Here is a 25125-nt window from a genome sequence, read left to right on the forward strand (position 1 = left end):
CCGTATCTTTCACTCGTGCGCAGGCGCAGAGCTGAGCGGCAGGTCTGACGTGGGCTCCGCGTTTGATCGCTTATACCGGGTGATTCAAAAAAGTGTCCCACGTTTCATTTTCAAATTCAAAGCGCATGGTACGACAAAAACACGTTTTGTTTGCTGTGAAAGTAAGCACGTGCAATGTAAATTTATTTGAAGTAGGTGAGAACACTGTTAATCATGTCGCCTTTGAGTAAGGAACAAAAAGCAAAGGTCGTGCAGTTTTACTGGGAGACCAAATCAATCGTCTTAACGCAACGGAAATTTCGGGCCCATTTTCAAACAAGGAAAACTCCAGATAGAAAGACAATACTTCGACTCTGTGAACAGCTCCTGAGAGAGGGATCCGTCGGAAACCTAAACAAGGGTCGGAGTGGAAGAAAGTGTTCTGCTAGAACTTCAGAATTCATCGCAAAAGTCAAGGCGGCTATCAACGACGACCCCTCAAAATCACTGCGAAAGCTCGCACAAGAGGTCAACGGTAGCTACAGCTCTGTGTGGCGAATCGCTAGAAAGGACCTTGGACTTACGCCCTATAAAGTTACTATTCATCACAAGTTGACATCAAGCGATCAAGAGCAGCGGTCTAGCTTTGCCAGATGGTTTTCTGAAAAGTGCACATCCGATCCAGCCTTTCTGGAGAACATTTGGTTCAGTGATGAAGCGCACTTTCACCTTGATGGCTACGTGAACACCCAGAACTGCAGGATTTGGGCCGCTGAACGACCTGATATCGTGATGGAAAAGCCACTCCACAGCCAGAAGGTCACGGCGTGGTGCGCTTTCAGCGCCAAAGGCATCATCGGACCCATTTGGTTCCAGAACCAAGACGGATCGACAGCCACCATCACCAAAGAGCGGTACACAACAACGCTCAATCGCTTCTGGAAACGCTTACAAGCTCAACACCAGACACAGCTAAACTTCTTCTGGTTCCAGCAGGACGGTGCGACGCCTCACACCTCCAACATCGCCCTCGAGTGGCTGGAGACGCACTTCTGTGCCCGCGTGATCAGCCGGAAAACGGCGCACCCCTGGCCGGCGCACTCCCCGGATCTAACGCCGCTCGACTTCTACCTCTGGGGGTATCTGAAGAGCCGCGTCTACCAAGGCAGCCCCCAAACCCTCTCAGATCTAAAGGCTGCCATCGGGCATGAAGTCCGCAGGATTCCTCTTGTCACCTGCGCCCGAGTGGTAGCAGAAGTCAAGCACAGGGCTGATCTGTGCCTGTCGCGAACTGGACGCCATCTGGAGCACGTGCTCCACTGACTGCACCTGTCACGTTATGCCATGCTGGCTGCTTCCAAACAAATCTCCATGAAATGCTGCTTCTTTTGATGCAATAAACATGTGTCTGCGCTACCAAGTTTTTAAATAACTCAGAAAACAAATGTGGGACACTTTTCTGAATCACCCTGTATGTAGCAAATAATCGTTTAGTTGTGGTCAGAACCTGACTAATTTTGTTGATTAAAGTGCGTTCTGATTGCTGATATTAAATTTATCACAAAATTTCGATTGTATGGCACATAAACTGCTTCATCTTTTATACGGTAAGATCAGCAAGATAAGGCTGAATGCGTCATATTTGCCCCGCCTCAGATATTCGACTGACTGAGAATCCTGAAAGTATTTTTTTTTTCAAAACGTGACGTTGTGAGCTAACGTCCCCTAATTTACAAAACCTGAATAAACCATGCATTCCTCCACCAAGAAACGCAAGGAAATTAACGGTATTGCGATGAAGAAGAAAACATCAACAAATTTGGAGCTACAGAAGAAAATGAAAATACTCCAAGATCAGCTAACCAGTCAAGGTGATATGATCGCAGCAATGAATGTCCAAATGGTGGAGCTGGTGTGCGAGTTAAAAGCACTGAAGGAAGACAAGCTCCTGTCCGCTGATCTTGCTTCAGAGCAGCTGGACACACATCAACTGTACAGCATCGTTAAGAGGATTGATCGGGACGTGAACGAGCTGAAAGACCGACATGTCAACTGTAAGAACCTCACCAAAACAGTTGATGAACTTGGGGCACTCTGCGCGGCTGCTATGGTAGCGGCTGGGACAAAACTACATCAGACGATAACCGAGCAACAGAGCGCAGCTGATTCCAACGCAACTGAGCGGCCGGATATGCCTGTGCCAAAAAACACATCTGCAGGGAGAAACGATTCTGCAGTGAAGCCTCAAACAGCTATGACCACCGAAGAACGAGAAACTGTAAAGAACTCGCAAGTGATGACAAAGGCCACCAAAGACGCCGCCACCGGTAAAAAGGCTCTACCGGGCAACAACGGAGATGACGATTCTGACTGGACTGTAGTGAAAGGGCGTGCACGGAGTCGGAAGGCCTTTCCAAGCGGAGCCATTCTCATCGGAGGCGAGCATGTACGCCGTATAAGTGCAGCAGCTAGAGAAGAATTCAACTTCGAAAAGAACGTTGTTTTCTCGTCTTCACCTGACACTAGCAACGCAGAGATGAGCCGGCAACTTATCTCCGCCGTAAGAAAAGCCAACGCTGAAGCCGTGGATGTAGTCATTCACCTAGAAGGGAGCGACGTTGTCAATTCTGAGGTAGACTGCATACTAGAAGGACTCGCTCATACGATAACAACGGCAAAAGAGCGACACAACGTTCGCGATGTTATTGTTTGCTCGCTGCTGGAAAGACGCGACTTGGGTCTAGCTGCGAGCGAAAGACTCCGTCTCGCAAACGATGAACTACCATCTCTGTGTCAAACATATGGAGCGCGGTATCTGGATATGCGGGCACGCCTCAGCGAGTGTGCTCACAGAGGAATAAACAGAACCGGCTGTTTGTACACTTGGGAAGGGGCAAGAAACGTGTCTCAGGTGATCATCAGCGAGGTGAACGGTTTTTTAGATTAGACGGGGGAAATGAAAGCAAAAAGTTTGAAATCGGGACATCCAGTTCGGCCAATACACCGGCCCACCAGCACTTTGAGGCCCTGCAACAAGGACAGAGAATCGAGGACAGACGTCGTGAGAACCACAACGACGAGGAGCACAGCGCACAGATCCCTACCACTTTGACGGCAAAGGGACTTCTTCTCGGGATACTTAATATCCAGTCAATCAAGCCCAAGCTGCTAGAGCTATCTGACGTCCTCGACTGCAATCAAATCGACCTGCTGTGTCTTTGTGAGACATGGCTACGACCGGCCACTCCGAATCGCCTGCTGGTCCTGCCGGGCTACAATCTGTACCGCGCCGACCGTCCTGATAACAGTGGGTATGGAGGGGTGGCACTGGTCGCCAGGGAAGGGTTGAACGTTAAGTTGGTAAAAATTTCCACCGAATCGGTTCCAAATAGTAAACTGGAGACACTGTGGACAATGGTAAAGGCCAAGAGCAAACGGCAGCTAATCATTGGCATATTATACCGGCCCCCAAGGAAGTTTGTGGAGGATGTCGAGGCCGATTTTATGGATCTTGACAACCAGTATCAAAGCATACTAAGTGCTTATCCACTCACTAAAATTGTGCTTTGTGGTGATTTGAACTGTGATTTGCTAAAACCACGCTCTGACCACTGTAAAAGAAGTCTTCACGATTTTATCACAGACTACTGCCTAGTGCAATGTGTGACTGATGCGACGTATTCTACAGGATCATTGCTTGATGTTTTGATGACAAACTGCAGTCAGATGATTCAGCATTGTTACACTAGTTTTTGTCATTTTAGCCCTCATAAGATTGTTTTTGCCTGTATGCCTATCCCTCGTGTCCGCCAGCCTCGTCGTATCACTAGATCTCGCTGTCTTCGTCGCATCGACTTAGATGCATTTAAGTTTGACCTCACTCTAGCTGATTGGGATCAGGTATTTGCTGCACCAGCAGTCAGTCTGAAATGGGAGTACTTTCTCCAGTTATTTTTATCTATTCTCGATGTACATGCTCCATTGAGAACATTCCGTATCCGAAATGTTGCAGCCCCGCCAGTAAGTGTGGAAACGAGAGAGCTCATGCGTTGCCGCCGTGCAGCACTCGCCACCGGCGGTCATACCTCATCTGAGTACAAAAATCTGAATCGCGCTGTACGATCGGCCATCAGACGCGACATCCGGCTAGACATTCAGCGGCGGATCAATGATGAAGGTCCAAATTCCACATGGCGAGCAATAAGGTCGGTTGTGGGCACAAAACAGGCTGATAGAAATTTACCTACAGCAACGGCTGATCAGCTGAATGAATATTTTGTTAGCGTTGGTCCACGAGCGGCGAGAGAGGCAAGGAACTCAGGGCCGACCCCTGACCTCCCATGTCGCCTACCGCGGGTGGGTGCCTGTGCATTTAAGCTCACCCCACTGACTCTCCCAGAGCTGCGTGATGTGATATTTCAGATGAGCGGATCATCTGCCAGTGGCCAGGATGGCATCAATATCCACATGATCCGTATATCTTTTGCTGCAATTGGCAATGTGCTCCTGCACATTGTCAATTCTAGTATTTCTCTATCTGAAGTACCTTCTTCTTGGAAGCACTCACTTGTTTCTCCAATTTATAAGTCAGGAGAATCCTCTAAACCATCCAGTTATAGACCGATTTCGGTAGTTCCCGTGATCGCCAAAATCGTAGAACGAGCCGTTCACCAGCAAGTTTACAGTTATGTTTCTAGTAATCATCTTTTTTCCTCTACTCAACATGGTTTTCGTCCACGCCATTCAACCGAAACAGCTCTGCTGACCGTCTCTGATTATATCCTCTCCGCTAATGATCGAGGAGAGCTTTCATTCCTGTGCATGCTTGATCTAAGTAAATGCTTTGACGTAATTGACCACTCCAAACTCCTAACAAAATTACAGCTACATGGGATTGATGTCTCATGGTTTTCAAGCTACCTTATGGGCCATATGCAAAGTGTCACATTTTCTGACAGCTTGGGAAACCTCCGATGCTCCAAGCCGCTCCCTAATAATATCGGTGTATTTCAGGGCTCAGCGCTAGGTCCATTGCTTTACTGCATTTTTGCAAACGATCTCAGTCTATTTGCTGATGATGCGATGATCGTGCAGTATGCAGATGACACACAAATTTTAGTCAGTGGTAAAAAGGCGGAATTCAATCTTGTTGTTAGCAGGCTGGAACAAGTGTTGGAATCTCTGGGGTCATGGTTCCGAGCTAACGGGCTCAAACTTAATTCTGAGAAAACTCAATTAATGTTGTTAGGTAGCCCACAGAATTTGCGAAACATTTCCAGCTATGTTGTAAAATTTAATAATTGTAATTTGACTCCTGTTTCCGAAGCGAGGAATCTTGGAGTTCATTTTGACTGTGCCCTTAGCTGGGACACTCATGTTTCTGTTGTTGTGCACCGTTGTTTCGGAATTCTTACCGGATTGTCGCAACTGAGGGGCCATTTACCGCCATCTACCATTTCTATTCTAGTGGATGCCTTAGTTTTATCTCATATCCGCTACTGTTTATCCGTTTATGGTAATACCATAAACAAAAATCTTCTTCGGATTCAGAAAGTGATGAATTATGCAGCCAAAGTCATTTTCCGTCGCAAGAAATTTGACCATGTGTCCGATCTGCTTCAACGTTTGGGTTGGTTGAAAGCTAATGAGCTCGTCCAGTACCACACTATGTGCATGGTTCATAGAGTACGTCGCGCAGGCGAACCTGAAGCACTGGCTGAAAATCTCATTAAAAGCTCAGAGACCCGTGACCGCAATACTAGACAAAACAACACATTGTACAGTCGTGTACAGGTTGATGGTCCCCTACTCTTTATCCACCGGGTTCCTATGGCTCAGCATTGGCAGCAGCCGCCTGGTACCGGTAGGCTGTGCCGCATGACCCGAGAGTGAAGCGGCACAGTCTACCCACGCCGTTTGACATCGGCTCGGGTCGCCGGGTGGAGCGCTTTGTAGACCAGCTGTTGCGTCAGACCAGCGCGGGGGGAGGGGCTCGTCTCGGTGGTTGGCGTGGGCTGGCGAGTGGTGTGGGGCGTGTTGGTGGACCATGGGGGCTGGGCGGGTGTGTGTGGTCACTTGCTGCATTGCACATTTTGCGTCGCTTAACAATTGCATTCCTGTTTTTGCTAGGCACAATGCACGGAAGATCCAGCGAATATAATTTACTTTACTTGTGCATTGTGCAAAACGTGATTTGGCACGGTATCGAGGCAACCATAGGTCTTGTGCCTATGCATGACATTTAGGCAATACGTTTATGAAAACGGTAGATTGATGCTGAATGTCAATTCGTATTGCTAAATGTCGGCACGTATTAAATGAATGAATGAATCAATCAATCAATCAATCAAACAATCAATAGACATGTATAAAACCGTTTAAATGGCTCGCAACCACTAATAGCAATCACACCATCCTAACTCGGAAAAGCAGCCGGAGCCCTGATGAGGCTCGAGCCGGGACTCCACGCTGTAAATTTTGCCAATGATCCATCATCATTCCACCAAGCTAGAGTAACCGGCACCCGAGCCCACAAAAACATTAATTGACTTTGCCGCCGACCTCCCGGCCTCGCCGCCCGCCCGGCCAGACTTTGCCCCGGCGATAGCCACCATCCGGTGTAGCTCAGCGTAGGAATGCTCGACTGTCAAACTGACCGGTAGTGAGGGGCCCGGTTCGAAACGCTTCGGATGCTGGATGTTTATTTCTCGGTGGGAGGCTTTACGTTTAGTCCACTTTTCAGAAAGATCATTTGGTGACTGACCTGTTTTCTTTCTTTGCTGCAATTCATGAGGAGACCGTATGCACCCTTACCTGTCCTTCCGCACCCCACTTGGGAGATGGGTGGTTTCCCCCCCCCCCTCACCCCACGGGTTTGGGAATATCTCTAAAACAAATTTTTGGAGGGGATACGATCGGTTCTATGCGACAAGTGACCACACACGCCCAGCCCCAGGTCCGCTCACTCCCTACCCATATCACCCCCTCCCCACACCACACTCCAGCCCGCCTCATCCACCGAGCCGAGCCATAACGAGCCTCAGCGCCCCGGGGCGCGACCTATCAGCGAACACTGTATATATATAATAACAGAGACAATATATCAAATCTGTGAACTCCTCTATGAATGTCGTCTCGCAGATCCGGCAGTTTGGGCTTCAACAACTGAATGTTGAGGTGTCCAATTATCAGGTCTGGTCCAGTGTCGCCGTGGCGGCGCCAGCTCGCGCCGCCTCGATATCCCCGAAGCCTGGACGCGCCCCTGCCCCCGCGGCGCACGCAACCGCTGGCCCGCGTCCCCGCCGGTTCGCTGACAGGTCGCGCCCCGGGGCGCTGAGGCTCGTCATTGCTCGGCTCGGTGGATGAGGCGGGCTGGAGTGTGGTGTGGGGAGGGGGTGATATGGGTAGGGAGTGAGCGGACCTGGGGCTGGGCGTGTGTGGTCACTTGTCGCATAGAACCGAGATCGTATCCTCCCTCCAAAAATTCGTTTTAGAGATATTCACAAACCCATGGGGGGGGGGCAACCACCCATCTCCCAAGTGGGGTGCGGAAGGACAGGTAAGGGTGCATACGGTCACCTCATGAATTGCAGCAAAGAAAAAAAACAGGTCAGTCACCAAATGATCTTTCTGAAAAGTGGACTAAACGTAAAGCCTCCCACCGAGAAATAAACATCCAGCATCCGAAGCGTTTCGAACCGGGCCCCTCACTACCGGTCAGTTTGACAGTCGAGCATTCCTACGCTGAGCTACACCGGATGGTGGCTATCGCCGGGGCAAAGTCTGGCCGGGCGGGCGGCGGGGCCGGGAGGTCGGCGGCAAAGTCAATTAATGTTTTTGTGGGTTCGGGTGCCGGTTACTCTAGCTTGGTGGAATGATGATGGATCATTGGCAAAATTTACAGCGTGGAGTCCCGGTTCGAGCCTCATCAGGGCTCCGGCTGCTTTTCCGAGTTAGGATGGTGTGATTGCTATTAGTGGTTGCGAGCCATTTAAACGGTTTTATACATGTCTATTGATTGTTTGATTGATTGATTGATTGATTCATTCATTCATTTAATACGTGCCGACATTTAGCAATACGAATTGACATCCAGCATCAATCTACCGTTTTCATAAACGTATTGCCTAAATATCATGAATAGGCACAAGACCTATGGTTGCCTCGATACCGTGCCAAATCACGTTTTGCACAATGCACAAGTAAAGTAAATTATATTCGCTGGGTCTTCCGTGCATTGTGCCTAGCAAAAACAGGAATGCAATTGTTAAGCGACGCAAAATGTGCAATGCAGCAAGTGACCACACACACCCGCCCAGCCCCCATGGTCCACCAACACGCCCCACACCACTCGCCAGCCCACGCCAACCACCGGGACGAGCCCCTCCCCCCGCGCTGGTCTGACGCAACAGCTGGTCTACAAAGCGCTCCACCCGGCGACCCTAGCCGATGTCAAACGGCGTGGGTAGACTGTGCCGCTTCACTCTCGGGTCATGCGGCACAGCCTACCGGTACCAGGCGGCTGCTGCCAATGCTGAGCCATAGGAACCCGGTGGATAAAGAGTAGGGGACCATCAACCTGTACACGACTGTACGTACCAATGTCACATACAGAGATGGGACGAAGGCGTTTCTGCTGTCGTGCACCTCGCCAGTATAATGCGCTGCCACATGATCTGACGTTACGCTCGACGCCAGCTTTCCGGAGTCACTTAGTAAGCCACCTATGTGACAGTCGCACCGTGACTGGGCAAGAGTGACGTGGTCCGATGTCCGAACTATTAGAGCAATGACTATCGAGCGATTGTTGTTAAATGTGGATGATTCGTCTCGTGTGTGTATAAGATGTGCTATTTTTTTACAGCAACCTAGGCGTGGTTTATGATAGGGCAGGAAATGCTGTGTACATACATATGTTGCATGTTTTGTACTACATAGGTAACTGAGACTGTAATAGCCCCGAGTACATCGAGGATTGTCTCATTAAATACATTACAAAGTGCAAAACACATGGCCGCCGCGGGAGAACACGGAGAACAGCTTACCGTCTTTTTTTAGGCCCAGAAGTCTACCGAAAATTTCTGCTCGCTGCTTTGTGAGACACTCGTTTATGTATATGTCTTTACCCTTGAGTTCCACCCAGCGGTAGTATATCTGATCGCGCAGCGACCCCCTTCCCGAGCGCACAAAGCGGCAGATGACTTTCTGCTCGCCGGGCAGACGGTGTGCTCTCGCGATGTCGCTCGCGTTGATGTTCAGGTCGTGGAAGTTCTCCCGTACCACGGACAGCACCGTCTTCTCTACATCCTCCGCTTCCGGCTTGTTCGCGTCCCTGTGCTTTCTGGCGAACGGCTTACCGGAGAAAACCAGCGAAGGAAGTCGGTTTACAACTTCATTTTCCTCCACCCTGTCCTTCAGCAACTTGACCTCCTTCTTCGTTTCCTGCAGACCGAGGGAGAGGGCTTCGATCTAACCGCATGAAACTCGGTTCGTATCGTCTCACTGAACAAGCCAAAATCCTGCTGAATCTGCTCCCTCAGCTTATGGATAGCCCTTTCCATCGTGTCCTCCAGGTCATCTGGATGTCATGACAATTTTTAAGTAAGATTTGCCCAAATGTGTAAAGATAAGAGATTTGTGCATTCTTTTAACATTTTTGTGTTGTTCTACCTTGATTTACATTTGCTTGGGGTTCGCAAGCTGCAAGAACGCTTGGGTCGGGTCAACTGAGGTCAACTAAGGTCAAACTACGTTTTTGCCAATAACTTGGCACACAATGAGGCTCGAGCTTCCAAAACGGTGTCGTTGTGTTCCTTGTGATCAGGCGGTTCGAATGATATGCGATATGATGCATTTTGATTAAGTTAAACGTAATTAATTACCTTAAGTTCACTTTATTTTAAAGAAAATTTAAATTTCATTTAAATTGGTAACAAAGTATATCATTCGATGCGCACGGACGTCCAGAGTTCACTGGTGCTTTTTTGCTCTATCTTTACTAGGTAAAAAATTATAAGCGAAATTTTTTGACATGTATTAGCGAAATGTTTGCAATTATACCCCAAAAATTCCCATAAATATTGACATAGGGTCACTAAATTTTCACGAGGGCGAGATCTCCTATGGATCCACCTACCCTGTAAATTGGGCGTTTCTAAGTGCCATAGGAGCCAATCGCCAGGGGTCGTACCAACCTTCCTCGCTGTCCGTGTTATGGAAAAGGCCCTCGCCTGGCGAGGGTTAACCCTCGCCCGCACATGCCATTTTCCCATCCTAGAACGCACATTTTCAGGTCAAGTTAGGTCAAGGTCAACGATATGTGTTTGTATGTTTGTGTGTGTCTGTGTGTACACTGATGTGTGCACCTAGTGTTTATGTGTCCATATTAGGTAGGATGAAATCATGACCTGAGAAGCTTTTACCAAAAATGCAGTCAAAGAACTTCACGGAAAGTAAATTCAGCTTGCCTAAAACGCAATTATTTTAGATGACCTAGGTTGACCTTGACCCTGACCTTGATATCTGTACATCGTCGAACAACATGTTCCATGATAGGTGGGAGGTAAGACTGGCAAAAAAAAAAAAACGAAATCAAGGTGTCAAAAGCTCACAAGGCCCATAGCCAACGCAAGATGTTGATAATCGGCCATTTGGGTCATGACATGACCTGAAAAACAAGGTCATATCTCCGAAACAAAAAACCACAGAAACTTTAAATTTTCAGTGGACATCAAAAAAGGATAGAGGAGCAGCTATACCAAAAATCAGGCTTCTAGCTTAAAAAATGTTGAGTGCAGAGCAGAAAGACTACCTGGGGGGGGGGGGGTGGCAACCAACCCCCATGTGCGGGCGAGGGTTAAGCCAGGTCGGGTCAGGTCAAGTCAGGTCAACCAGTAGGGGTCCTGCCGGGTATTCGTAGTACGTGCCAACCGCCTCTGACAGCTTCGTAACATGTTACGAAATCACCGAAACTACTTCGTAACTGTTCAAATGGTTGCTAAATTCGAATTTAGCTCGAAAAACTAGCCTAGAAACATGTAAAACTCGAAAAAGTGAACCGAGGTCATTAAAGGTCAATGACCTGACCTGACCTGCGGATGACCTTGAAACCCATCCTAATGCATGGGAGCATCATCATATCCCATATTTGCACGCTTGAAACCGCGACAAGACTGCAAACGCACGACAGATGCGAGCCGGCATACGCCGAATCGCGATTCCGGCTAAACATGGTCTAAAAAAGTAGGTCACAGGTCAAAGGTCATTTGGGTCAGGGTCATGACATTTTCAGGGCAGGTGTAAAATTGATCAACGCGATTGTACTGCTTAAAGCTTAGTCGCGATCGGCCGCTTTTTACGCGAGTTATTTGCGAAAAACCTTAGAGGGAGTGCATCACCCCCCCCCGTGCCGTCGAGGGTTAAAAGCATAAAAGGTGTAGAATTAACAGAGCTATGAAACTGCTATCTCGGATTTTTGAAATTTCTAGATTTTTACTGCCAAAAATCAAAAAAGTATTTTTTTTTTTAATAATAGCCGGAATTTTTTCATTAAAAAATCGTAATATGTATGATGGTCCCTACCACCTTCTCTCAACATATCAAATTTGAGATTGATACCTCTGTTTTTGGCCAAGTTATCGCGAAAACACTGTTCAAAGTTGATGACGGTAAATGTTCAAACTCAAATTTCAGCAATTCTAGACCACGTAGCGCAAAACAAAGACCACCATAAGAATTCCCGTGAAGAGCTGCATCGAATCGACACCCATTTTATCAAAAAATATTTACTTCGAAATTTGACCTAATTTGACCTAACCTTGACCTGACCTTTACCAGAACACAACCTAAACTGGCCCCAAATGTTGCCTGACCAACATAATCGCATTTTTCATGTAAAATGGACCATAAAACATGTATCACACGACACTTTCATATTGTGACCCTCAGTGACCTGACCTCTGTGACCTGACCTGGTATCAGTGGCCTCAATTAGTAAAAGATGTGTTTGACGGACAATTCTTCATTGATGATTTTCAATGGTATTCCTTTTTACTGGAATTTAGAACACATTTCTTGAAATGCCTGTAAACGGTAAAATTGGACTTTCGACCTGACATGTGGGCTGTGACGTCATCAGTTAGGCCGAGGTCAATGAAATTAGGCCACAAGGTAGTTCCCTGTTGGGGCTATCCAACGCCATTTGAATTTTGAAAATCGGTCGGTAATTTTCTGAGATCTTAGGGGGCCTAAACGCCCCCCCCCCCTACGGGTGGTAGGGTCCGGCGATAGCCCTACGGGGCGCTGGTTAACGGTGTTGGTGGCACCGCTAATATCCGTATGACTAAAAACTCAAGACTTGCAAACCGTAACGTTTCCGTATTTTCCCATTTCAGACGACATCAAGACAGTTCCTGTACGTGGACGACACCGGGCAGGAGAGAAAGCTGCGGCTGAAGGAGGAAGTCCTCCGCGCCTTCCTAGAAAGTGATGACGTCTCCGACAAGCCTGTGGCGGTGATTTCGGTGGCCGGAGCATTCCGAACGGGCAAGTCGTTCCTGTTGAACGAGATGTCCAGATATCTGACAGCCAAAAACAAAGGGCAATGGCGTGACGTGAAAAAGGGGAGCTTCACATGGAAAAATGGAGCAAAGTCTCATACCAATGGCATGTTCATATCGCCTCCAATCAAAATCACTTTGGATTCCGGACAAGAGGCCATCCTCTTCCTTCTAGACACGCAGGGGCTGTTCGATGAGGATTCAAACATGTCTGACGCGACCAAAATATTCGCACTGAGCACCCTCCTCAGCTCAATGCAGGTGTTCAACCTTCAGGGCAACTTGAAGAGCGACGACCTGGATCACCTACAGCTCTTCGGCGAGATCGGTCGCATGGCCAGAGATCGCTCTAACAGAACGGCCTTCCAGAACCTACTCTTTCTGATTCGCGATTGGGATCATCCAGATACACATCCGTTCGGGAAACAGGGAGGCGATGCTTTGGTCCAAACACGTATGGAAAGTGGCAAGAAGGACCTCAATCAGAGACGACAGCACATTGAAACATGCTTCGCAAAAATCAGTGGATTTCTCATGCCCTACCCGGGAAGTACAGTCGCCCGGGGTTCGACCTTTTCTGACGACGAAATGGGCAAAGAGTTTTCGGATGCGCTGGACAAGCTGCTGACCTTGCTGCTTTCTCGAGACAAGATCCCGCTGAAGATGAACGGCAACCGTCCAGTGACGTGCGGAGAGTTGGCTACACTCATTAGGAGGTACGCAGAGCTCTTCCAAAGCGGCAAGCTCCCGGAACCAAAGAGCATGCTCCAGATCGTTTCCGAGGCGTGCAACGCCGCGGCCGTCGATGCTGAGCTCGGCAAGTACGTGACGAAGATGAACAAACTACTGGCCGAAGACGCTCCGCCGCTAACCGAAGAAATTATCATGAAAAAGCACAGCGAGGAAAAGTTGGCCGCGGTCGAAGGTCTGAAAAACAGGGACACCGTTCCAGATTCCACAAAGTCTGAAGAACATTATTGCTCACTGCTTGCTCACAAGATAGAAGAATGGCTGGAAACGGCGCGAAACAATTTCACAGCAAGGTGCGCAAACGACAGAGAAAATGCAAGGAAGGCGAATGAAAATCTGGTGAAAGAGTGCATGGAGACATTCGACGCATCGATGCGTAACTTGGAGAGTGACATGCCTGTTGGGGAAGAGAAGATCAGAGAAGCCTACTACGAAGCAGGAAAGGTCGCGGTAGATCGCTTCACACGGGACATGATATCTCTGGGATCGTACGTACCAACAGACTGCAAACACAATCTGGAAACGAGTTTGAAGGAAAGGCTCGACCAAATGTTGGCAAGAGACGAGGACTTGTCGAACGCAACGGAAGTGGAAAGACAGTTCCTTAGGTACAAAGCTCAAATGGAAGATCTTCTAGCTGACGGTGCCCCGAGCCTGGACAATGGCATGGTTGAAGGCCACCACGGCAAGGAACTACGCTTGTCTCTGTCAGCCTTGCAACCACTGATTAGCATGAAACATTCAACTAACTCCGAAGACCACTACTCTGGACGCCTTGAGAGCAAGATACTTAGCTGGTTCGAAGAATCACAAGAACTGTTCCACGAAAAGTGCACAGCAGACAAAATGAGAGCGGATGAGGTGAACTGTGAACTTGTAAAGGACTGTACCATGTCATTCAAACACGCACTTATTGCTATAGAAAGAGACCAGGCTGCCAACAAAACGAAGATGCAAGAAGCAATGGAGGTAGCCGAGCGGAACGCCTGGCAGCGTTTCGAACGTGAATTGATTATCTTTGGGTCGTACGATGCTGATGAAGGTCGTCAGCAGCTGCACGAGAACATCCGGACAAGTAGCCAGGATCTTCTGAAAAGACAGGAAGAGATGTCGAACTCGGCAGTGGTCAGGGACCTCTTAGAAAAGTACACCGGTTTGATGGAACTACTAGCTGATGGCGACTCACTAATTAATAGTGAGCTTGTCACACGCACCCACTCACAGGCGAAACAACATGTGCTTGATGTACTAGAAGGCAGGCTCAGCTTGCAGCATTCCACGAAGTCAGCAAGTGAGTACTGGCGTCTGCTGCACAACCAAATAGATGAATGGTTCAACAAACTCCCAAAGAAGTTCGAAGCCAAATGTGAAAAGCAAAATATAAATGTAGCTGTCAATGCCCTCGAGGATTTTTTCAAGAGTTTTGAGGAAAAGCTGCCAAGTGTGTCCGAAAAGAACTATCTCAAGAGTCGCGATGAAGAAAAGCAGATTGTGCTGAGAGACTACTCTGAGCAAGCGGCGTCTCTGGGCTCCTACAGTTCAGAGGGCCTGAAAAATAGACTCGATCAGGTACTAGATGAACTAGCGGATCAGATGATCTGCATCGAGAAGACGCGTCGGAGAGGAACAAAGCTAAAGATTTTTACCGGGACCTGCGCAGCAGTCACTGCCGTGGCCGGCGGAGCACTCGCTGTCGCGGCTGCACCCGTCGCTGTGGCAGCTTTGCCATGGTTCCCATCAGCTCTGGCATCAGTTCTGGCCACCGAGGGGGCCGTCGGAGCAGCCATAGTGGGTGGTATTACCGGTTTGTATGGCACTGTGTTGGGAACCATCGGCATACTGAAAAGTGACTCACCGCAGGACGTCAGAAAGAAGGGATTTGTGGCCTTGATGCAAAAGAAAGAGGACGACAAAAAGTTTGACAGGGAAGCAATCAGACTGATCCTCAAGTTCAAACCAAGTTTTAGAGAGGCAGCCGAATGAGAGACAGTTGCGGGTGGCGAGATTAGCGAGTTCTGCCGACATTCTGGAAACGTGTTGATTAGTTGATTTGAGCGACAGTTTCAGGCCTCGGAGTCGTTGGAGTCTTGACAGCTTTCTGAAAGCAGGCAATGCATTGTCTGTAGTTGACTGACTTCATTATTTCCTTTGATCATATGCTATGCTGATAATTGATATAGCGTGATTAGCGAGCTTCTGATGTGCAGTTGTGTCCTGGTATATGCCGATGACCAAACAGTGAAATGTTGGTGTTGTCTGAATCATCATCCGCACCGAATTCCGGCATGCCGTCCATAGACCCACGTGTCGTGGAGTGCAGTGTAGTGCGTCACAGGGTGCTGTGGATGGCTTCTGGTGACCCCTCAGCTGTCGTTCATAATAACAGATTAGAAATGCTGAAGGTACGTAAAATGTGATGCTTTGTGATTTCTTGGCATTGATGGCAATCCAATTCGTATCATGTGATTTTGTTGATAACGCGTAGCAGGAAATGTATGAATGTACTATGTAGCATGGTGTAGCAAAAAGTGAACAGATGTAGCAGGATGCAGCAGAAAATGTAAGGATGCAGCAGAAGGTAGTAGAAAATGTATAGACGTAGCATGGTATAGCAAAAATAAACGTATATTGATAATTATTGGAATAGTTGTAGAATAAGGAAGCACCTAGCGCATGTATAAGCAGCACAATATATTCCCATTACTCAACAAATATAGTTTTAGTCATGCATTAGCTGATGAAAATGTGCCATAACACAACAAAATGTGTCTAATGAATGAAAATAAACCACATACGCAACTGTGAAGCAATACGTTTCAACACTTGAATAAAGAGGTTTACTCAAAACTTAGATACGATTAAAACATCCAAGCAAAAGCGAAATCAAACTTGACGGCGCGCATACCAAGTAAAATTATCCAGGGTTAAAAACGCAATTTACAGGGTGTCCCATAAGTTCGTTCTCACCTTATATTTGCATGTAAAACAGAGTACATTGCGTTTTGATATGTTTATGACCCCTCAATGTGCTCCCCATTTCATAGGCAAACACATGAATACATGCTGTGGCATGCCAACCGGCATGTTTGGCAGTGTTAGGATGTGTTAGTGCACTGTGTGCTCGGTGCCACCTCTCGGCGCGCTGCTGGGCGCGCCACTGCGGACCGCCTCCCGCTGGGCGCGCCGCTGCCACCGGCGGCGCGGGGTCACGGCCGCAGCCGGGGGCGGCGGTCATTCAGGACCGGGGAGCCGCCACGCGCGGGTGCTGCTGCTGGTGCTGCTGCTGCTGGTGCAATGCCTGTATTGAGCACCAATACACGACTGATGGATACGCTGCCTGTGGCCTAACATTGGCGCGGTCAAGGTAAGCTTATTTACGCTCCCTACTTTTGAATTATGCTTGTTTAAACAATAATCGTTTTAGCAGCTCTTATGCTATCGATTTACGATAGATGAGCTCTTAGCCTACAACCTGAAATTTGGAAAAGGTGCAGTCGTTCTCGACCCAGATTTTGCTGATTTCAGGTCGATTATGTTAGGCAAATATTAAATCACGCTGAGGCACTGGCAGCGCCTACAGCTCATAAAGCACAGATAGCGTGGTCGTTTAACCCTCGCCGGACCTATTGGTTTTCTACATACGCGCCGGCCGAGGGGGGGGGGGGCGGGTACGACCCCCCCTCGCCGTTTCGCCCCTGGTGGAGCTGGCGCGTCGCGGAAAAAACGAGCGTGTGCGCCGTTACGAGACGCAGAGATTGGTACCCGATTTTAAGGTCCTAGGTCAACCGGTGACCTCTGAGGTCAGGTCAAGTGCCCCAAGGTACGGTTCAGTTTTTGGTGAATAACTTTGCAAAAAACGGCCGCAGAGCGCCGATTTTGGCAGCATCGTGTTCGTCTCACTCAGGCGCGTCGAATGATATACTTTTTGTCCGGGTCAGGTCAATTTGGGGTGTTGACCTCAGGTCAAGGTCAGGTCAGCACCCCTAGGTCACGAAGTTGGTCGAAAGGGGTCATGTCGCATATCATTCGATTCGGCAGGTCTTCCTGAGTCCACTGGTGGCCTTCCCGACTCGCTAGCTCAATTTGATCAAGAGTTATTGACGAAAAACTAATATGACCTTGATGACGTCATAAATGACGTCACGCAAGGTCAACATTGCAAAAGTGACGCATCTAACCTTGCAAGGAGTGCATCAAATCACGATTCTGTGTGCTTGAGATAGTTGGAGATCGTTCCCGGCGCCAGAATAGCAGTTTTCATTTTTCCCCATTGACTTATAATGGTGAGGTCACGAAAATGACCTGACCTCATATGACCTTTAGGAAAAATCCGAGATATACAAGTTGTGGGACTCATAATGGATACTAGATCCTGCAAGTTTCATTTCCCTGTGACATCTCCTCTGGCAGTGAGGGCGTTGCGAAGTTGCGACATCTGAAGACCGTGCAGAGGTTCACTTATGACGTCATAGGTCAGTGACCTGACCTGACCCAAAAATGCGGTTGGTGTCAAAAGATCCGGCTTGGATCAAAGGTCAGGTATGCCAAGTTTCAGCTCTCTATCGCCAGCGTGTTCGGAGCTATCGCGAAAAAAACCCTATGGGGGGGGGCGGCACCCGCCCCCCCTCGGCCGGCGAGGGTTAAGACACGATTTTCAAATTATCTGGTTTTGTCATTGCACAACGTATCGTTGGGCGGTACGATCATAGGGCTATATAGCGTTGTCGTTGCACGACACGATTTTCAAATTACCCGTTGGTCATTGCATACCGTATCGTTGGACGATACGATCATATTTATTAGTCGTCGATCATACACCGCCCAAAATGGCGAGTGAACTATACTTAAAAATTCACAGCACAGCAAAATTTAGCGGTCGCGAGGAGGAAAACTGGGAAACGTGGATTTTCCGTTTTGAGACGCGTTTTGGCGACTTGAAGGGGGCAAAACTAGCAGCTGCTCTGCTAGACTTGCTGGATGGTGCTGCTTTGGACATTTGCGGGAACTTGGACAAAAGAGCCAGGAGCGACTACAGGGAACTTAAGGGGGTCCTACAAGAGAAATTTGGATCTAGTTGCGACACGCGACGGGCTCGGGCTCAGTTGCGTCTTATCCGTCAACTGCCTGCAGAGAATAGGAGACATTTTATTTAGGGGGGAGGTGTGTTAGGATGTGTTAGTGCACTGTGTGCTCGGTGCCACCTCTCGGCGCGCTGCTGGGCGCGCCACTGCGGACCGCCTCCCGCTGGGCGCGCCGCTGCCACCGGCGGCGCGGGGTCACGGCCGCAGCCGGGGGCGGCGGTCATTCAGGACCGGGGAGCCGCCACGCGCGGGTGCTGCTGCTGGTGCTGCTGCTGCTGGTGCAATGCCTGTATTGAGCACCAATACACGACTGATGGATACGTTGCCTGTGGCCTAACAGCAGCATAGCAGGCTTGAAGTTAGCCCAGACTGACTTGACATGCGCCGTGAGCTCCTCGACGCTGGAACAGCGCTTCGCTTCGACGAGCCTCGATTTCAATATTTCCAACACATTTTGATGAAATTTGGATCCGATGAGTTGCCTGGTGTGTGATCTTGCCACAGACGCCTATCACAGTCTCCTGGCAGTTGGCACTGCTTTTAAGCTTTGCTTGACCTCTGAACTGATGCACTGTCTTGCTTGAAGATGGGCCTACGACCTCCCGGATGCCATTTTCTCCTCCAAAAATGTGTTAATACTTGCGGTTCGAGTTAAGCTAGAAGGCTGAAAATCCTCCTAGATCTTCTTGGAGAAGCCAGGAGTAGCATTCTGCGTCCCAACACTGTTTCTGGGCTATCAATCGCAACCTGCTCAGCGTCTGGACGCATATTACCCCACATTACCGTGACCCTGGCCTTTTGCATAGGAATAAAGCGGGATGACACGAAGGCCTTTTCCGTCGCCCATATGGGACCGTTTTGGGGTTTGGACGGGTGTTTTATCTCGAACACGGACTAGGTAGTCCAGATGACCACATTGATGTCATCGGCCCTCCAGTTTTTTAGCCTCAGGCATAACGAAACAAATGTTTGGCCATTTTAACCCTCGCATGTGTAGGGGGGGGGGGTCGGATGGACCCCCCCATGGTTTTTCGCAAATAACTCGCGTAAAAAGCGGCCGATCGCGACGAAACTTTCAGTACCCTCACATTGATCAATTTTACACCTACCCTGAAAATTTCATGACCCTGACCCAAATGACCTTTGACCTGTGACCTCTTTTCCGAGACCATGTTTGGCCGGAATCGCGATTCTGCGTATGTCGGCTCGTATTAGCCGCGCGTTTGCAAGCTTTTCGTGGTTTCAAACGTTCAAACATGTGATTTGATGTTGCTTCCATGCATTAGGGTGGGTGTCAAGGTCACCTGAAGGTCAGGTCAGGTCATTGACCTCGGGTGACCTCGGTTCACTTTTTCGAGCTGTACATGTTTCTAGGCTAGTTTTTTTTTTAGCTGAATTCGAATTTAGCAACCATTTGAACATTTACGAAGTAGTTTTGGTGCCTTCGTAACATGTTACGAAGCTGTCAGAGGCGGTTGACACGTACTACGAATACCCGTCACAACGCCTACTGGTTGACCTGACCTGACCTGACCCGACCTGGTCAAAATGCTTAAAGACATCATCTGTGATCAAAACTAACACGATATTCGTGATCAGCACCCCGAAAAACCACTTAGCAGCCACACTTTACGACTTTCTAACAGGTCCCGATTTTCCCGACTTTGGGTCATTGACCTGACCTGTAAGGTCAACCAATGACCTAGGACCTTAAAATTGGATATCATCGGCTTCCTCTCGTCACGGGCAACACGCTCGTTTTTTTCCGCGAAGCTCTAGATCGATCAGGGGCCAAACGGCAAGGGGGGGGGGGTCCAACCGACCCCCCCTACACATTAGAAGCTGGCAAACGCCGCACACATGCGAGGGTTAACTCGCGTCCCACTGGGGGGGGGGGGGGGCTATTCATAGCCCTCCCTCCAGTTTTTCTGCAAAAACTTCCAAATCGCTTGACGTATCGACGCCAAACTCTCAGTACCTTCGGCTGCATCAATTTGACACCTTGTGTCAAAATATGAACTTCGTAGCTAACATAGGTCGGCCAAAAATGACGTCAGAGTGACGTCATGTTTGGCCGATTTCGACGCAAAACATTGAACCACGGCAATCGCTCCCAAGAGCTCAGTTTTTAAGCTAGATCCAATTTCTTTGCATAAAAAGGACTCAAAATAAACTGCGCTATCAAACTGCTATCTCGGATTTCAAAATTTTGAAAATTTCGAAAATTTTATGAAATAAAATTCAAAATTTATATTTTTGTATTTTTGTTTCAAAAAGTTCTTGATATTTCGAAAAAAAACGGAATATATGTGATAGAACGTATGCTTATAACTTACTCTAGCAAGTTTTAGCTAAATATCTTTAAAAATGGCCAAGTTATACGCATTATTGCAAAAATCAATTATTAACCCGCGCCCCACTGGGGGGGGGGGCTATTCATAGCCCCTCCCATTTTTCTAAAATAACTTCCAAACCGCTCGACGTATCAACGCCAAACTTTCAGTACCTTCGGCTGCATCAATTTGACACCTTGTGTCAAAATATGAACTTCGCAGCTACCATAGGTCGGCCGGAAAGGACGTCAGAGTGACGTCATATTCGGCCGATTTCGACGCAAAACATTGAACCACGGCAATCGCTCCCAAGAGCTCAGTTTTTAAGCTAGATCCAATTTCTTTGCATGAGAGGAGGCAGAATAGACTGCGCTATCAAACTGCTATCTCGGATTTTCAATATTTTGAAAATTTTGAAAACTTTGTGTAAAAAAATTCAAAATTTATATTTTTATATTTTTTCAAAAACTTTTTCACTTCGAAAGAAAAAAAAAACGGAATATATGTAATAGAACACATGCTTATGACTTAGTGTAGCAAGTTTTAGCTAAATATCTTCAAAAATGGCCAAGTTATACGCATTATTACGGAGCGAGCGAAGCGAGCGTAGTCTTTCGCAGAATAGCAGAAATTTCTGAGTATGAGCGGCCGGCCGTGGCGACGCTTTTACGAAGCTTATATCTCCGCAACCACTGAACCGATTTACATGCGGTAATTTTTGTAGGGTAGCTTCATTCCTTCTACCAAGTTTTGGACTATTCCCGATGTATGTGGGTGACCCCTTATGCACATGCCACGTGCAAAACGAAGAGGTGTCAGTTTTATAACAATTGCAATATCTCGGTAATTACTGAGCCGATCGCGCTGAAACTTGGCATGTAGGTAGGTACCCACTAGGCGATGCATATCCATGTGCCACAGTAGGGGTGCCGCTGCACGTGCGCACGTGCAGGGGTCGATTCCAGATCTCGAGAACGGCTGAGCCGATTGTGCTGAAATTTGGTACATGGTTAGGGACCGGTTAGTAGGGTGCCGTGCAAAAGTCAGTTGGGGCCCATTTTGCACGTGCGCACGTGCAGGGTGCCGCTTCCAGATCTCGAGAACGGCTAGGCCGATTGCGCTCAAATTTGGCACATTGGTAGGGACCGGTTAGTAGGGTGCAGTGCATAAATTAGTTGGAGGTACCCCTTCGCAATTCTCGCACGTGCAAGGCCCATCCTCTCGCTCGCTCCGTTGGTCGCCCCAAAAGGCGTTTTACTGGTTGCAAAAAATTCACAATTATAAATTTTTTAAATCAATTTTTCAGTACGTATTTGACATCGTACACCAATATAAATAGCACCATCGTGTTCCTGAGCTCAAGCTGCATCAAATAGACACCTTCTTTGTTTAGAAATTCTAACTTCAAAATTTGACCTTTTTTACCTGAAAGTGACCTGACCTAAGCTAAATTCAACTAAAATGACCTCAAATGACACAAACAACATCAAGTTCGAAATCTGTGGCCTAAATGAACCGTAAAACATGTGTCAACTGTCACGTAACCGACGCATAATATAATATTTCCGTGACCTGTGATGACCTGACCCTAACCTGAAAATCAAAGTACAAGTTTGGTACCCTCCGGGTATCTAAAACATCTATTCACGAGTGTGTAAACCAAAAATGAGCCTGATCTGACTTCTAAGACGGCGGCCAGAGCCCAAAATGTGAACAAGCCAAAATGCTAATAATTTTTACTTTGACCTGACCTGTGACGTCTTCGGTGACCTCGAGGTCAATGAAATTAGGTTTCCCTCGACAGTTTTTCCTGGGCTATCAGACGCCCTTTGAATTTTGACGATCGGCCCAGTAGTTTCGGAGTTAGGAGGGGGGCTATGGACAGCCCCCCCAGAGGGCGTGTTATACGCAGACCCCTGTGGGGCGCGGGTATTTCAAATCAATTTTTCAGTACGTATTTGACATCGTACACCAATATAAGTAGCACCATCGTATTCCTGAGCTCAAACTGCATCTAATAGACACTTTTTTTGTTAACAAATTTTAACTTCAAAATTTGACCTTTTTTGACCTGAAAGTGACCTGACCTAAGCTGAATTCGACTCCAAATGACCTCCAATGACTCAGACGACATCAAATTCGAAATATATGGCCTAAATTGACCATAAAACATGTGTCACGTGACCGACGTATGATATAATATTTCCGTGACCTGTGATGACCTGACCCTGGCCTGAAAATCAAAGTACAAGTTTGGTACCCTCACGATATCTAAAGCATCTGTTCACGAGTGTGTGAACAAAAAATGAGCCTGATCTGACTTGTAAGACGGCAGCCAGAGCCCAAAATGTGAACAAGCCAAAATGCTAATAATTTTTACTTTAACCTGACCTGTGACGTCATCGGTGACCTCGAGATCAATGAAATTAGGTTTCGCTCTACAGTTTTTCCAGAACTATCAGACGCAGTTTGAATTTTGACGATCGGCCCAGTAGTTTCGGAGTTAGGAGGGGGGGGGGGCTATGAAGAGCCCCCCCCCAGTAGGGCGTGTTATACGCAGACCCCAGTGGGGAGCGGGTTAACCCGCGACCGCCTGTGGGGGGGGGTCGGATCCGACCCCCCCTCCGTTTTTCTTGAAGAACTCATGAACCGCTTATGCCATCAACTTGAAACTTGGCATACCTTCTTCCCCATCAATTTGACGTCTCCTGTGTAATTTTTATGATTTTTTTTTCCCAAAAACTTTTTGAGATATATCGATTTTAGTGATGTAACTACATGGCGTTTTTAGTCAAAAAGTGATAAATGTTTAAAAAATCGCCAAAAATCAAGGTTTAAAGCAAATTGCAAATTAAGGACATGAATAGACGTAGCTCAACGAGTTCGTTAAATGGCTATCTCGGATTTTCCATAAAATGCGTTTTTCACCCCTAAAAATTCAAAAAAAAAAAACTATATTTTTTGGAAAACAGCTTATAAAATCCAAAATTTTTGAGAATTTCCCAAAAAACTGAATACATGTTATAGAGCTCTATTTGAACATCAGCTGTCCCAAATTTCAACTTTCTATCTTGATTTTTGACCCCCAAATTGTAAAAAATAGCTCCAACATGCATAGTACATGGTGACGTCATAAGCATTTTCGTGAATTAGAGGCACTTCTGAACATCGCATGTGAAAACAAATGGCACCACTAGATTCCTGGGAAAAGCTCGTCTAGAAAAGTGCATTTTTATGTCAAAAATAAAAAGTTGAAAAATTGACTTTTTTCTTAGCCCTCGTTTAGTTATGTATGGTATAAACGATTTTTTATGCTTTCAATGCACACTTATCACCAAGACAGTGACTTGGGGTCACATATAACCATTACCATCGGATTCGGCGTGAAAAAATAAGCCATAAAACATGTGTCGCACGCCCATGTAGCAGAAAGTGAAAATTGTGACCTTTCGTGACCTGACCTGACCTTGACCCGTACTTAGTATGACCCCTATAAGCACATGGTACCTTCACTAGGTCTTTGAGGTCATTTTTGGTGAGATTCGAGCAGCAGCTATCGATTCCGCTGTCCGTAAGCCTAATCATGCAAAACCCCAGAACTTGTTTTCAGTTTTATTTAGTTTTATTTACATACTTCACATAAAAACACCGGCAAAAATAGGCATAAAACATTGTTGTGCTCACCATCGGCGACGCGCCTGGCGAGGCCGGGACGCGCATTTACAAACTGTATACACGCCTTCGGAGCGCCAATCATATTGCACCAGCCGCTGGCGTGACGTCGGCCATGACGTCAGAGAAGGGGCGGAGCGAAGTTGGTTAGCCAGCTGTTTTCACAGCGCGGCGGGCGGCGCAGTGCGGCGAGCGCGCGATTTTGTTTGTAAACAATCGTTGCCAAGGCCGTATTGGTATAGATGGTTGCACCGTGATTGATTTTGATTGTTTGATTGATGTGATGCGACGAGTATCATGGATGAGGATACTTACGATAGCATAATTGGTAAACACAGTTGCCTGCAAATTTTGAATGTCAATCAGACCGTTCTTCCACAAAGTGCCCGTGGCCAAGTGGCTATGTTCCTCCCATATCACCCAGACGAGCCGAGTTCGATTCTCGGGGCGGCGAGTTTTTCTCATGAGCTCCGACGTCTAATTGAACGGTTTTACGTAAGCCTATAAGTAATATAAAGCAAACCCCTCTTATTGACGAACGCGGTTGGCGGCTCACACGCATGTTGCAGGTCAGAGTGGGTGGTATGAAACGACGCGTCTCGACCGTGTTGTTTGCTAGGTGTGCACGCTGTCAGTGCACGGGTTTTGTGCATTTCGCCGAAAATCATTCTGGATTCTAATGAAATCGGACGTCTAAATAGGCCGACTCGGCGGCGCTCTGAACGGCAGACGGCTTAAAAGATCAACTTGAAA

The 25125-nt window shown here is 47.6% G+C and overlaps 1 protein-coding gene across 1 annotated transcript in view; it reads left to right on the forward strand.

The window, feature by feature from the left end:
- Positions 1-16092, forward strand: part of LOC122386895 — a 42342-nt gene extending 26250 nt beyond the window's left edge. Inside the window, exon 2 of the mRNA XM_043376607.1 lies at positions 12372-16092. Coding sequence (XP_043232542.1) covers positions 12372-15269 — 2898 coding nt within the window. The 3' untranslated portion in view covers positions 15270-16092. The remainder of the gene's footprint in view (positions 1-12371) is intronic.
- Positions 16093-25125: the final 9033 nt, after the last annotated feature.

Source organism: Amphibalanus amphitrite, unplaced genomic scaffold (assembly GCF_019059575.1).
Source record: "Amphibalanus amphitrite isolate SeventyFive unplaced genomic scaffold, NRLGWU_Aamphi_draft 000266F_arrow, whole genome shotgun sequence".
Classification (NCBI taxonomy): Eukaryota; Metazoa; Arthropoda; class Thecostraca; order Balanomorpha; family Balanidae; genus Amphibalanus; species Amphibalanus amphitrite.